We start from the raw sequence: 15,938 nt of genomic DNA on the forward strand, positions 1-15,938 counted from the left end.
GGAACATAGCTTTCCCCATCCCCATGGCTGACCATGGCTTTCTCCATCCCCGTGGTATAAATCATGAACATAGCTGCTCCTCCCAGTGATGAAAAGAGATTCATGGCTGCCTCAACCCAACCATCAGCACTGAAAGCTGTGCCGCAGCGATCGTGAGGAAATCTACGAGGATCAGCAAACCTTTAGTAGTTTCAAAAATGGACGTTCACTTCACGGTGCTGATCACTGAAGTGAGCCCGCAAACGCCTCTGAGCATAATATTAATGACTTTATAGAACAAACTCCGTCTGCCACCCGATGTCCAATCCTTCTACGTCGTCATGCTGTGGCCGCAATAGCAGTTAGGACTGCGCCCCAGGTCGGCTTTGGATCATTCACCAGCGGCCCCAAAGTGGTTGATGGCAGTCACAACACGTGTTTTTGAGTTGGCAGCCGTAGCTGTAGCCACTGCTGATGCGGCGCTAGCAATGGCGGCTGCGGCGATTGCCGCGACAGGGTGTCCAGCTGACATAGCAGCAACTGCATCAGCCAGGGCCTTCTTGGAGGCATCCATAGCGTTGTTGACAATGACAAGGGCGTCGGTGGTTTCGGCTGCGGCTACAGCCACAAAGTTGGCCGCAGCGACCAGGTTAGCCGCATCGGCGGCACCGGCTTCTGCAGCAGCCATGGTTGGGGATGGCGCGAGCCTTGGTGGCTACAGGCTACTGCGGACGGAGGAGTAGAGGAGTTATTCCAAGCTTTCTACATCAGTAAAGTTTTAGTTATAACAAATTTATATGTTTTAGACTATTACTCCCTCCATTCTCAAATATAAGGTGTTCTGGAGTTTTTAGGATAGATTATGGCTGTACAGAAAAGACTCTGTAAGGAAAATGGCCATATTAGGCCATTGTTATGTGATTTTGGTAATTGAGTAACAACGCAATCAATGAGACTAATGAGTTTGTCAAGGAAACATTAATAGATCCTAGGAATGAAGCAAAAAGGCCAACGAAAATGAAACACGAAGAAAGAACTCAAAAAAAGAATGAAATGGACGAGTTCTGCAAAAACCAGTGGCACCGGATGATCCGATGCAGGAGCACCGGTCTATTCAGGTGGCACCGGATAAACCGACTGTTGACACTGTTTTTTGGTGTGTGACAAAGGATTGGTAAAAGAGAGGAATGCCTGGTTGGAAATAATGATGGTACACGGAAGGTGAGGATCAGGCACAGTTTGATGCCGATCAGACGTCTCAGCATTTTCTAGGCAAGTTTTGATACGGGACGGTCTCGATTTGGAAGGCGGTGGTTTTTGTTTATTAGAATAAGTTTCTTTAGATAGAATCAATGCTTTGCCATAATCGGCTAAGACTGTGTTAGCGTGGGGTATAAATATAGAACCCCGGACTATTATAAAGATTGATACACATCTAAACAAACAAACTTTACTATTCGCAATTTACTTTCTTGTCGGCGATTTCGCCATCTTTTTTCTTCTCGCGAGCTCTTTCAAGCCGATCAAGGACGTCTCACATTCGAGTGACTTGGTTTGCTGGTAAGTTTTCGTTTACCGAGTAAATCTGAGCTTTAGCTTCCGAGCGCATCGTTGTTGCTTCGTTCAGATCTATTCAAAATTTACCGAATTTATCTAAGCTTTGATCTCTAGGCGCATCGCTATTTTCTCGTTTAGATTAATTCGCAAACTACCCGGCTTAGTGATCTGTTTAATCGGCTATAAGCTCCTTGTTTATCACGATAAACCTTGTAAAGCCGATTAGATTGAATCATAAGCTTAGCTTTGTCCAGATCCATACATTCGTGGGTTTGTACATTGTTACTCGGCACACGTCGACTTTAGATCTAGCCGTCCCGGTTGCTCATCGGCATCGGTAGGTTATTGCCGATCCGTAATAGATCGCTTTTATTACACGCTCATCTTACATGATCTTTTGTCGCCTTCTGAATCGGCAGGGCCTTGCCGATATCCCGCGTAAGAGTGATTCGGAAATCCAGTCGATACACTCTTGAATTTGACGGTTTGCTATTTCCTTGTCAATTTACAGGTCAAATTTACTGGCACACCTTGGTTCAAATCAGTGCAGTCCGCGCTTGGCGTACGGGGCTCCTGGGCTTGCTGTGTGATCATCTCGCGTCAACACCGACGCAGAGGCGTCGGTGCAATTTGCAGCACAAGTAGGAGAAGGCCAAGTGGCACCAGATGATTCGACGATGCCAAGTTGGAGCATGGAAGCAATCACCGGATGATGTACCAGAGATCATGTCAAGCGCGTTGAAACGAAGTCTTCAGCACCGGATGATCCGACAAGCACCGGAGCATTGCGTCGGAGCAATGACGTCAGCAGTCAGCCGAAGATGCCTTCAGCACCGGATGATCCGACGTGCACCGGATGAACCAACGCCGCCCCATCGGTTTATCCGGTGCCTCCTACGTCAGCTGTCAAAAGACTCAATGGCTACCTCAAGGCACAGTGTGACTGGATGAACCGATGCCCTACCGTCAGTCTATCCGACGCTACGCAGAAAAGTTGGGTAACGGCTCCCAACGGCTCTCTCCACTTGGTGGCCTATATATATGCCATCCCCCAGCCATTTGAAGTTTGCTGGAGTTGCTACAAGCCTCAAACACACCCAAGAACATCTCCAAGCCATCCAAGTGCTTATTGATCATATTTTTAGTTCTTAGCACATATTTGAGAGTGTTAGTGCTAGGTCAGCTCTTTAGAGAGTGATCAAGCAAGGCTTTGTGCCTTTGTGCTGTGGTTTTCTTGTGAACCAAAGAAGATATTTTGGAGCGCCGGCCCCTTGGAGCTTTGTGGCTCGCCGGCAACGTCAACGACCCTCCGACTTGGTGTGGAGCGGCATGGACGATCTTGTGCGGGGGACATGGAGACCCCCATCCTTTGTGGAGAAGCTTCTTAGTAGAATTCGGGATCAAGATGACCGTGATTGAGTTCACGGGAGAGATTTGATTGCCGAGAAGCGATACTCTTAGTGAGTGCTTCAACAACGTGGATGTAGGGGTGCATTTGTGGCTAACCGAACCACGGGATAAACACCCGCACTCCTATCCCGCTCTTTACGTTTCCGCATTTCATTCTAGCAATTCTTGTGCCTTGACTTTCATAGAGTAGTTTCTTGATAGAAAAAGCTATAGGTTGCTAAACTCTTTTGGGATAGGGGTTTCACACTAGAACAACCTTAGTTGCACATATAAATAGCATGTTTTAGTTTAATATTGTGCAGTTTAGTTGGAGCCATAGGTTAAGATTTTAACTTGCCTAATTCATCCCCTTCCCCTCTTAGGCTAGAGCACCCGATCCGGTCTTTCAGACTCTCCTACCCCTAATTATTAAGTATTGAGACTCTATTTGGGTAATTAAATATGTTCTAATTAAAGTAGCATGCGTTTTTCCATTCACGTCTTTCTATTAGAAAAGACCTAAAAATGATACACAATTAAGATGGTTGGGTCTACTCTCAATCTAAAATGTCTTATATTTGTGCACAAATTTTAAATCACACGGTGCCTTATATTTGGGGACAGAGGGAGTATAACTTGTGTATATAATTTTAAGATATAGAATATTATGGACTACTTTTTATGAGATAATTTTGTAACATCATTTTATTTCTACGTAAAACTTTTAGAGGACAAATGGATTTTATTTTTTTAAAAAATACAATTTTTACAAACAACTGGTATATAAATACAAAATTGCCGAGAAATTATGTATACAAAAGGAAAAATGGAAAGAAATAAGAGAAAAACTCACTTACCAACACTCATATGGCTCGGTTGCGGCGAGAGTGAACTGCCGAGGAGGCTCGCGTTACCCATCTTTATATAATCGTTTTGATACGGTGTGAGCAGTGAGCTTGGCAATCACAGGCGTATCGCGGTATCGCCTAACACCAACTCCCCTATCCACGCACCAGCTAGCCATGCGTTTAGGCAGCCGTGCTCCGCCGGTGCCGGATATGCCTTGGTGGCGATCGGGGATGATCGAGACCGATATCTCGCGGGCGGCCGAGCCCCCAACACACTGCCTCACCGTTTTCGGGAATAAGGAGGCTACCAGCACTAAGCAGGCTATCAATTTGGCAAGCCTAGCAGCACTAAGCAGGCTATGTGCTCGCATATTGTGCTCCAAATAAAAACCAAAGACTTCGTATGCTCCGAAAAAAATCTAATATTATCAAAAATTAAACCAGAGACCATGTCAAGCGCTACAATTTAAAATAATTTCCATGGAGTTCTTGAGCGTAGGGGGCTTGAGCGCCCCCCCCCCCCCCCCGCTGGCTCCGCCGCTGCTCCGGAACATGCCCAAAAACTGCCATCGCGCATCCTCGCTCGTGGATGATGCGTGTTTCGGTGTTTGCCTTCGTATCCGCACATTGCGTTGCGTTCCGTTCCGATCGATGCGTTGCTATCTCGAAGGTCTTGGTTGGTGTCCTCGCCAGCCGCCGCCGCTGGTGCGGCGACGCATTGGCTCGATCGGCTGTGCACAGAACATGCTATGGATATGTTGCACATCAATTTGGCAAGCCTAGCAGCACTAAGCGGGCTAGCAGCCTAGCACTATGCAGCGGCTCGATATGTGCTCGCATATTGTGCTCCAAATTAAAACCAAAGACTTCGTATGCTCTATCGCGAAAAAAAATCTAATATTATCGAAAATTAAACCAGAGACCATGTCAAACGCTACCATATAAAATAAAACCACCGCAACGCGTACAGACGTGCACTCCTTCCTGAAAAAAAAAGAAAGACAAAAGGCTTCATGTGCCAGGTCAGCGGGTGGGCCCGGCGACAGCGACGCCCAGCATTCCCTACGAGCACGCGCTGGGCGCGGTCGCGCACGCAGGCACCAGGCAGGCGGGCCCGCGCTCGAGGTTGATGTGTATGTTGTAAGAAATATGGCACTATTTATGCCATTTTAAGTGATTTTGGTGATCGAATGACAACACAAAATTTGGACTAATATGATTGTTAAGATGACCATTCTCAGGTTTTTAGGTTTAAGTGATGACAAAGAGAAAGAAAAGATAGGCGTAGCAAGGCCCGAAGGGCCGCCCCTACGGGAGAAAGAAAAGATAAGCTCTTCGGTCTGAAGCACCGGAAGAACCGACGCATGAAGCATCGGTGCATTCGATGGTTGTCGGAAGAACCGACGCCATGGCAGAAGGGAATCAAAGCCAAGTCAGCTTATGGGCACCGGATGAACCGACGGGTCAAAAAGGGGCATCGGTGCATTAGGCGTCCCATGTTCCAGAGACGATGTCAAGAGCCCAGGAGAAGATTCTTCAGCACCGGTTCAACCGACGGTGCGTCGGAGTATTGCGTCGGTGCAATGACGTCAGCGCCCAGGAGAAGATTCTTAAGCACCGGATGAACCGGTGATGCATCGGTACAAAGCATCGGTTCAATCGGTGATCACTGCGTCAGCTGTCAGGAGTTCAACGGCTACTTCGGGTTATGAGTGACCGGAAGAACCGACGCTACCTCAGCCAAAGGCATCGGTTCTTCCGGTGATACGCAGATTTTCAGCTGACCGTTTGAGCAACGACTACAAGACTTGGTGGCCTATATATATGCCTCACCCCGGCCATTTGAAGTTTGCTGGAGTCCCAAGACACCTCATACACATCCAAGAACATCTCCAAGCCATACAAGAGCTCATAGATCATATCCTTAGCTTATAACACTAGTTTTGTAAAGTGTGAGTGCTAGATTAGCTCTTAGTGAGTGTGATTGCAAGGCTTTGAGCCTTTGTGCTATGGTTCTCTAGTGAACCAAAACAAGAGCTTGGTGCGCCGGCACCTTGGAGCGTGAAGCTCACCGGCAACGTCATCGACCCTCCGACTTGGTGTGGAGCGGTGACGACACTTTGTGCGGGGGACGTGGAGACCCCATCCTTTGTGGAGAAGCTCCTTAGTGGAACCCGGGGCCAAGGTGACCGTGATTGTGTTCACGGAAGAGACTTGGTGGCCGAGTAGCAATACTCTTAGTGAGTGCTACAACAACGTGGATGTAGGTGTGCCTTTGTGGCTAACCGAACCACGGGATAAACACACGCGTCAAGAGTTTGCTATCTCCTATCCCGCTCTTTAAGCTTCCGCATTTCATACTAGCAATTTGTGTGCCTTTACTTTCATAGAATAGTTTTTTTATAGGAAAGGCTATAGGTTGCTGAACTCTTTTGGGATAGGGGTTTCACCCTAGAACAACCTAGTTGCACATCTAGATAGCATGTTTTAGTTTAAATTTTGTGCAAACTAGTTGGAGCCATAGGTCTAAGTTTTTATTAGTGCCTAATTCACCCCCTCCCCCTCTTAGGCTAGAGCACCCGATCCTTTCACATGTGTGTCCTAAAATAAAAGACTTGCGGAGATTAAGTTGGATTCAAAAGTTCCTTCTCCTCCTCTCTCGACCGCTACAGTAGAGAAGGGCGAGCGGAACGGTGACCACGTCTCCAGGGTCGATTCCGGCGGCTCCCCTCCTCTCCGACGCCACCTCCGGCGCCGGCGAGGTAGGGGAGCGGGGGAATCGACCGCCGGTTGTGCATACTACCTAGATAGGAGTAGATCTAGGGTAGGTTAGGTTGGCCATGGTGACGGTGTCGCTTTGGGCATTTTGTTCCTCGGCGGTGGCGGCGCTTGCATGTGCTGCTTGCTGTCTGGAGGATTTTGTTGCTGGCGAAGATGTTCTTCGGCCGCCGGTTGGTCTTCCTTTAGCTCGTCGACGTCGACGATGACGAAGCCGGGTTTGGTTTTGGCATCTTCTACGGCGACGAGTCTGGGTTTGTGTCCTTCCTATGTGCGATGGGGAAGGGACATTTGTGCTCCTCCTGGGGCTTCTTCTTCTGCGTCAGTGAGTTCTTCACTGGTGGCGGATTTTGTGCTGGGGGATTCTTGTTGCTTGTTCCGTTTGATTTTGCTCGGATGGAGGAGGTGACGATGAATCCTTTGCGGCTTCTTTTCCCTCTGCTGCTCGCTGCTGTTGGGGGCGAGGCAGAGTGGAACGCCTGGACCATTCAATTCGTTTTCGGATGGGTCCTTTCGTGGATCTCAGTTCTTGGGCTGCTGAGTTTCTCATCTGTGTGGCTCCAGTTGCTTTCCGGTTCGTGTGGTTGGGAGGTGGTCCAGGGGAGGAGGTGCCAGATCATGGAGCCGACGGCTGATGGTCTTTCACCGAGGATATCTTGCAGCTTACCAATGTTTGGAGTCCGTTCATTGATCTGGAAGGGAGAGGATGGAGGTTGGATGGATCGGTTTGCAGCAAGGGCATCGGGTGAGCTACAGAGGCAGCTTGAACTGAGGAAGAAGAAGCACAGTTGGGGTCTTTGTGTAATTTTTCAGTTACTCAGGGTCCTTTCTGTAAAAAAAGGATGTACTGCACTGCTCTTTAATATATGATATTCATCCTTTTTCGCAAAAAAAACAATGAAAAAATATATACTGTTATGGCTGCCAAAAAGCACCCATGAGTCAAAGAGTTTAAATTTTGACTAAATTTATATAAAAAGTACTAATATTCATGATTAAAATAAGTATCATTTAATTAGTTATGTAACATATTTTTATAACAAAATTATTTAGAAACATAAATGTTAATACTATTTGATATAAAGATAGTCAAATTTGATCCAATTTGATCGGCCAGTCGGGGGGGGGGGCGAGAGGGGCGACCGCCCCGGCCCCCATAACCAAGGCCCCCCTCCCATGTATACGTACACAACATGTATATGAGTCATGTATGAAGGATAGCGTGTGATATAAAGATAGAATTTATAGCACGTGACTCCTTGTTCCTGTCCAGATAGAGCTTCAGGACAGCTAACCCTCCGAATACGTCTCCGTATGTCCTTACTCATTAGCTTTCATCCTTCGTATTGCTTTTCTTCTTTTTTCTATTAGGTCTTTGCATGCATTTTCTTGAGCTTGAATGGTACTAGTTTGTAGATTGGTGGATTATAGTTCATTACTTGTGGATAGTTGACTAGTTCTGTATTGTAGTACTGCTACTATACTATCTAGTGCTTGTGCAAGTTTTAATAAAGGAGATAACATGGAACCTTTGTTCAGTGTAATCCACAAATACTAGTCTAGAACAAATCCAACTCAAATATTGAACAACTTAACATAAGCAATCATTTAAGGATACTGAAAGATCTTTTTGTTTGTGATTGTCAACCAAATTTGGCATTGTTCGCCAGAACTTTTGGTATTTTATTCGGTTGTTTAATTGATCCATGAAGATGATAATTAGATTATCAGTTTTAATCAAACAGTTGTGACCGGGTAATTTCACTCGATGGATTAAGGATTTGTTGAATCTCCCGGCCTGTTATCACCCGGCCACACACGTCACACGTGCCGGGGGCGCACACGCGGCTCCCAAAAGATATCCAACAAGAACTTATAGGTGTCCCACCACTATGCGTGCAGTGCATCTGCGTCGTCTGCCATGGCTGCTCTCATGTGCGTCACCGGTGGCGCGGTGCTTCACCTGGTGCCTGGTTTGTGTTGATTTTTGGCAGATTTGCATGTGTTCTTTCGCGATGTGTTTCTGCCGGGGTCAGCACCGCCAGATGCGGGTGCGGAGGAGGGAGAGGTAGTGGGCCACCTGCGCAGTTGCTTGCATGCTGGTTTCTATAGACGAGCAAACGGGCCGCCCAGCCCGGCCCGGCCCGTCCTGGACCCGGGTCGGGCCCGGCTTGATCGTGCCGGGTCAAGTTTGGCCCGTCATGCCATCGTGCCGGGCTGCCCCGGGCTTTGTGCTTGGCCGACGGCCAGGCCCGACCCATGAGCCTATTTTCGTGCCGAGCCGGCCCAAATGACCCGACCAAAATTATGTGCCGGGCCGGCCCAAATGGTCCATAAACATATGAAGATATCAATTTCACAAATATTTAAAGAATCGTTCCTCAAATATCATTAAGTTCATAAATATTAAAAAAACACCTAAGTTACATCTATAAGTTAACTTATTGACAAATCACAAGTTATAAGTTCATATATAAGTATATAATTATAGTTATATATAAGCTAACGGGCCTCTACCGTGCCTTCCACTAATTGCGGGTTGTGCCGTGCCGCCCGACGGGCCTGCCTGGCGGCCCAAGCCCGGCTCGAGACCCGTGTTGTGCCTAGACCGGGCCCGTGCCGTGCTTGGGTCGTGCCAGGTCACCCGTGCTTGGGCCGGGCTACCGGGCCTCGGGCCTTCTACTCATCTATACTGGTTTCCCACCAAAGCAGATAAGAAAGCAGTGCTCCATGCCATGATTATTTGCCTACTCCATTCCTTCCAAATTATAAGTCATTTCAAAAATCTTGGAGAGTCAAAATTGTCTAAGTTTGATCAAATTTATACAACAAGATAATAACATTTACGATATCAATTAAATATCATTAAATTCTTTGTTAGCTATATTTTATAGTATACCTATTTGATGTCATAAATCTTTGTATTTCTCTCTATAATTTTGGTCAAACTTTGAAATGGTTTGACACTCTAAAATTTTTAGAATCACTTATAATTTGAAACGGAGGGAGTAATAAAGATCAACCTAGCAAGAGACTAAAATACGGTCAGTCGAAATATAGCCGTGTCCTAATGATGGACAGTCCGGCCTCAATCATTTACGAATGATTATAAGGATGGGGGTGGTGCGGTTCGATCCATTGGATCATCGAACCTATCCATGAAAATAATCCAAACGGGCTCCTAATGTAATATAGGAATTAGCTAACGGTTAGTGGATCGTGACCCATAGAACCAATGGGTCGACTGGTTCGATCCATCACGGCACCACCCCAAAGGCCACGACGCCTAGCGTGAGGCAGGCAGGTAGCGGCTGCGCCTTGTTGCGGGCTAGTCGTCGCACCCGTCTACATCTTGTCAAATGATTGAGCAGCCGGCAAGGGAGTAAGCGGCTAGGAAGAGGAGTAAAGAGTGGCCACCTGCCGGAGGAGACATGAGCTCCGGAGTACATGCGACAGCCTATAGTCCATTAAGCACCAGTGCACTATGCTGTCGTAGACTCGCGATCTTCTTTGGTAAGTGAACGACCCACGTGAAGGGGTGCCTGTCGCTGCATGACATATAGTTGAGGATCGACCCACGCGATCCAATGGAGCACCGGGTCATAGCAGATCAGCCGGTGCTCCATGATATGTCATTTGGATCGACGGATCGATTATGGTTCGCTCCACGGAGCAACCATCCCCATCTATAAATGATTATTTACAGCCCGAAGAGGAAACAGACGCAGCCCTTAGACACCATTACAGTCAGTGGCGGAACTACATATCGGCAAAAGTGGGCCATGCCTCCCCTTGGTTCCAATGAAATCACATATGTATACGCAAAATTGAAGTCTTGAAAATCCATCTCCTTTGCACCCAATCATCCAGGCTGGCAGCCACGCGAGTAGTTGCAGACAGCAAGCAGCGTCGGAGTGACAGTCGCATCACCGCTCGCGCCGCATCGCCTCATCGAGCCCTGCCTCCCCCACCCTCTAGTCTGCGGTCTCCATCGTCTGCTGCTCGCCGGCCTCCGCAGCACAGTGATGAATTGGACTCCAGTTGTCGCAATCCGCCAATCCCAGTCAGTTTGTGGTTCGTCCAATCCCTAGCGCCATCTACCTTCTTCCTCCTCGGTTCTTAGTTGGGGAAAATGCCCCCCCCCCCTCTGCCCCCCGTTCATTCCTAGCTCCGCCACGGATTACAATATGAGTCGAAAATCAAACGCCGCGCTTAGATCGCCCACAAGCAAAGACACTACCCAACACAGAGTCTAAACCAACAAAACAAAAGGAGAGGAGCAGACCCCGAGATCCAGAACTAGGCTTGAAGTCTTTTCCTAAAATTCCAACCACGATTATCTTTGCCGAGTGCCTGGTATTTGGCACTAGCCATAAGCACACAACATAGCACAGGTTTCCATAGTCAAAAGGATGAATAACGTATTCTATTGCTTGAGATTCAGTATCAAAGGTGAGATCCGGCCATAAACTTTTTTAACTTTATATAAGATCACATGTTTTACTGTGTAAGGTCGACCAAGGTCACATTCGCTGTGTTCGCTTGGCTTGTCAGCCAACCAGCCAGCAGTACTGTCCTCACATACTAAATCAGCACCAGCCACCAGCTATCAGCCAGTCAGCAGTACTGTTCTCTTATAACAAATCAGCACCAGTCATCAGCCACAGACAAGCAAACACAGCGATTTTTATTTAAGACCTTTTCTTGCCACGCTACAGATGCTCTAAGGGTGTCTTTTTAGCCCAATGTTGTTTCTAGTCGTTCGGAAAGTGACTTTCCTCCTCTCTCTCTCATTCACATGGTAGCTCCCACTACAATCACTCCATCTCCTTGATTTTTACGGGTTAACTGAATCACCGCTCTCTCTTCTGCCTCTTTCCCTATTCTCTTTTCTCTTTGCTCAACTCGATTCCCTTTCCTGCAAATGAAACCGGATACTGCAAATGAAACGCGACGCTATCTTTCTGTTCCACTTTAGTGCAAATAGTCTCGCAGCGGATACTGCAACTCCGTCCGCTGCGGTTCCGGACAACCTTGAAAGTGCATCTAGGTCCCTAAATGATTTTGGTGATTTTTGACAATCACAATTTGGGGATATGATGCTTTCAATAAAGTGTGTGCATGAATAAAATGATAAATCCAAGAAGAAGATGAAAGGAAAGTCCCCAATTTCATTTCATATATGATGGAATCTATCGGAGATTTAATTTTAATTTTTAGTTTGAAATTGAGTATAGGTTCACCGTACTATCAAGGGGGATGCATTTGAATGAATTTTAGGTTGTCAAAATACTTCATTTGAGATGACATTCTTTAGAGTCACACACTTCACTCACAAAAGACTTTGCACAAAGTTTCTGCACAGGGTCAGATGATCCGGGGTTACTCCGGATGATCCGGCCAAACAGTGAAGTTCAGCATTGAGTAAGTCCGGATGATCCGGACCTGGAGTTTTGTGAGCGCCTGGCAGTGCCAGGCCGGATGATCCGGCCCTACACTGGATGATCCGGATCTGAGAAATTCAAGTGTGTTTTTAGCCTATTCTGTCACTACCCCGGATGATCCGAGGTTACTCCGGATGATCCGGGAACCACTAGAAAACACACAACGGTCACTTTCGGGGGTGGGAGTATATATACCCCTTCACCCCCTTCATTTATTTCTCTCTCTCTCTCTCCCCCCGACCAACCATGCCTCCAAAGCATTCATTCCTTAATTTATCTCCATCCTAGAGCTTAATTCTTGAAAGGAAACACCTAGGGATTGAGAGGAAGTGAGATTTGAGGTGTGATTTGAGAGCACTCCGTGAGCTACACTTGTTCATCTCAAGAAGCACTTGAAGCAACCTTTGATTCGTCGATTCACGTATGTTACTCTTGGAGCTTGGCTTCTAGACGGTTAGAGGTGCCGGTGAGCTTCCATTCCTTTGTGGTTGAGCCCCGGAAGTTTGTATTACCCCGTCCTTTGTGAACATTTGCTAGTGAGCAACTTAATCCTCCTACGTGGTTGATTAAGTGACGGAAAGGGTTATACGGCAACCCTGCTCTTTGTGAGCACCTCAACGGAGACGTAGCTCCTTCGTGGAGTGAACTTCGGAATAAATCTTGTGTCTCCCTTATTTATTATTGTTCTTATTATTCTTGAGTTATTATTTACTTTATCTACTTGTTAGTTGCATTCTTCTTGTGCTAAACTGGTTCACAGGCTCAGCTACTTCATTTGTCAACTTTGTATTCAAAGAGATTCGTCAAAAGCTAAGTAGATTTCAAATTTAGTGCAAGATTATTTCTCCCTGTTGGATCATCCAACCCTACGCCGGATCATCCGGGTCAGAGAAGGACCGGAAGATCCGACATAGGGCCGGATCATCCGAACCTGACGATTTTCTGTCAAGTTTTTTAGGAAATTTTCAAAACAGGCCTATTCAAACCCCCCCTCTAAGCCTAGTGTCAATCCTTTCAATTGGTATCAGAGCCTAATCTCTTGATTAAGACTTAACCGCTAAGGGAAAACACTATGACCGGTGAGACGTTCGAAAGTGGTGCTCCCTCCGCATACGAAGTCAATGATAGTGACTTCGAGGTTAGCGATGTTGAAGGTGACATGACTGAGGAAGAAAGGGCAACTAAGCGAAAAAAATAAAATAAAGAAGAAGATGAATGAGAGAGTTGAAAAGAAGGATCTAACTCTTTTCAATGAAAGGATGAAGTTGGAAAATGAGAAGAAGAGTCAACAAGATTTTCACACGATGTCTCATACATATGAGACTTCAAATTTCCAATCCTCCAACCTTTCGTTCTCTACCGTTCCAATGGGCAAACCTTCTCACTTTGATGGAAATGACTATGCCTGTTAGAGCGAAGACATGCACGTGCATTTATATGGACTTAATCCACATCTTTGGACCATTGTGTGTGTTGGTGTGCTTCAACTTGGAGAAGGCGAAGTGGCTACTCCGGAACATGAGCAAGATTTGTTTCGCAATGCCCAAGCCGTGAGAGTCATTAAAAGCTCTCTTTGCACAATGGAGTACAACAACGTAAGAGGAATCATAAGTGCAAAAGAGATTTGGGAAACTCTCCAAATGTCACACGAAGGCAATGATGAAGTCAAGGAAGGAAAGATGGATCTTCTCCAAGGAGATTTGGAAGCATTTGTCATGAAAAAGATGAAACCCTTCAACAAATGCATCATAGGCTCACTCTTCTAGTTACCGAGATTAAAACTCTTGATAGCAAAGATTGGGATGATTTCAAGGTCACTAAGAAAATACTTAGAGCATATGCACCCAAAAATCCAATGTTGGCAACCTACATTAGAGGCAAGGAATAATATAGAAAGATGAAGCCAATCAACTTGTTGAATAAGTTACAATTTCATGAGATGAATGTTCTAGATGTTGCCAAGTCAATTGGTCAAGATGAAGTCAAGACTATTGCTCTCAAGGCCGAACCAAGCAAGACGGTTGAAACAAGTGAGAAGCCGTTAAAGCAAAAGAAGAAAGTTGAGTCAAGTGATGGAGATAGCACCGATGAAGAAATAGCCATGATGATGAAAAACTTCAAGAAGTTTATGAAGAAAAGAAACTTCAAGAAAGGGATCAAACAAAGAAAATGCTATAAGTGTGGTGAAAAAGATCACTTCATAGTGGATTGTCCTCTCAATGATGACAATGAAAATAAAGACAAGAAATACAAGGGCAAGAGCAAGGACAAGAGTTATGACAAAGAGAAAAAGTACAAAGAGAAGAGCAAAGAGTACAATAAGAAGCATGGCAAGGCTCATGTTGGTGAAGAATGGGAGTCTATTGACGACTCCGACAATGAGGGCACGACATCTCTTGCCTTGCTCTCTACGTCATCGACACCAAAGCTCTTCAACAACCTCTCCGATGATGAAGATGAAGGCCCTATGTGCCTTATGGCCAAAGGGACTAAGGTATCAAACTATGCCATCCCTCCATCTTCTCCTACCTCCACGTCTAGTGAAGTAGAAAATGACTTAGAGAAAGAAGAGACCCAACTCAAAGAAAACATGATAAAGAAGTTTGGAAAACTAGGTTATAAACAAATTAAAAAACTTATGGAGAAATTAGAGAAAAAGAAATAGATTCTTAGAGAACAAGAAGAATTGCTCATCCTTGAGAAGGAGAGAAATCTTGTTCTAGAAGAATCTTTAGCCAAGAAAAAAGATAAGGTTGAGAAATTGGCAATGGACTTGTCTCTTGCCAATAACTCAAATGTGAGGATGTCAAAGGATCATGCCTTGGCAAATGATTCACTTGCTAGGTTAAAGAATGCTTATAGTGAGCTTCAAGAGAGGCAATCACGCCTTGCAGATATATACAAAAATCTTGAAGTGAACCATAGCACTCTTTGGGAGAGTACCAAGTCTAATTCCAAAGCTACTATTGACTCTAATGCCTCCACTAGCAAAGGGTTCTCTAAATGTCATAATCATGATATAAATGCTTGTGTTACTAACCTTGCAAAGCTAGAAGAAGCAATCAAGGCCAAAGATGCTCAAATCTACAAGTTGAACATGCTAGTTGGAAAGGGAAACCTTAAGCCAAAGAATGATTTTGAGTCACACCCGGCTTATAACATGGCTCAAAGGTTTCCAAGCATTTATGATAGACTTGGCCACACAAGAGGAAACAATACAAATTGTTCTAAGATTGTGAATGGCAAGTCCATCCCACGTTGGAAGAAAGGAGCAAATCTTGATGATTTAATGCACATGGCTCACCATGGCACAAAGATGAGTGTTGACCAAGATAAGAACAAGGTTGAGAACACAACGAAAGTCAACATAACCAACAAGAATGTGTCACCTCCCATATCACGCAACTACACTATTGACTACACCGTGATGATTCAAAATGGGAAGATGGTGGTCAAGTACATTGGTGCTCACACAAAAAGGTTGAGGAATGTTTGGGTGCTCAAGATGGCCTATACTAACCTCCAAGGACCCAAACAAGTTTGGATACCTAAAACTTGAGCCTTACTTTGTTTTGTAGGCATACTCCTCCGGTGGAAGTGCATGGTTGATTGATAGTGGTTGTTCAAATCATATAACCGGGGAGAAGGACTTGTTCACTTCATTGCAAACAGATGATATACCCAAAGAAACTATTGTCTTTAGAGACAATAGTAAAGGATAAGTAATTGGTTTGGGTAAAATTGCTCTTACTCATAATAATTCAATTAATGATGTTTATTGGGTTGCAAAGTTGGGATACTGTTGGCACTCCTTAAGTACCCATTTTATTCCTTGTTTATCCTTGATAATTGCATGAATTTAATATCAAAATCACTAACCGTCCTAACCACGGCCTAATTATTGGTCATTTTCACATTTGCACATATATTTTGGAGGAACTTC

General features: G+C 45.4%; 1 protein-coding gene across 1 annotated transcript; it reads left to right on the top strand.

Moving 5' to 3' along the window:
• Window positions 1-13,892: 13,892 nt before the first annotated feature.
• LOC120674620 lies at window positions 13,893-15,717 on the top strand. Its single transcript, XM_039955774.1, has 3 exons — window positions 13,893-14,489; window positions 14,700-15,485; window positions 15,574-15,717. Exons 1-3 carry the CDS (start codon window positions 13,893-13,895, stop codon window positions 15,715-15,717), a joined length of 1,527 nt encoding a protein of 508 aa, XP_039811708.1.
• The last annotated feature ends 221 nt before the right edge of the window (window positions 15,718-15,938 follow it).

This window comes from Panicum virgatum, chromosome 5N (assembly GCF_016808335.1).
Source record: "Panicum virgatum strain AP13 chromosome 5N, P.virgatum_v5, whole genome shotgun sequence".
Lineage (NCBI taxonomy): Eukaryota > Viridiplantae > Streptophyta > Magnoliopsida > Poales > Poaceae > Panicum > Panicum virgatum.

What these genes read in the sequence shown, in the direction of transcription:
- LOC120674620 (XM_039955774.1), top strand. Translation starts at nt 13,893, where the DNA reads ATGAAGCCAATCAACTTGTTGAATAAGTTACAATTTCATGAGATGAAT. An exon ending in TTATGGCCAAAGGGACTAAG is followed by an intron (nt 14,490 to 14,699) that starts GTATCAAACTAT and finishes ATCCTTGAGAAG; the next exon opens with GAGAGAAATCTTGTTCTAGA. An exon ending in ACACAAAAAGGTTGAGGAAT is followed by an intron (nt 15,486 to 15,573) that starts GTTTGGGTGCTC and finishes TTTGTTTTGTAG; the next exon opens with GCATACTCCTCCGGTGGAAG.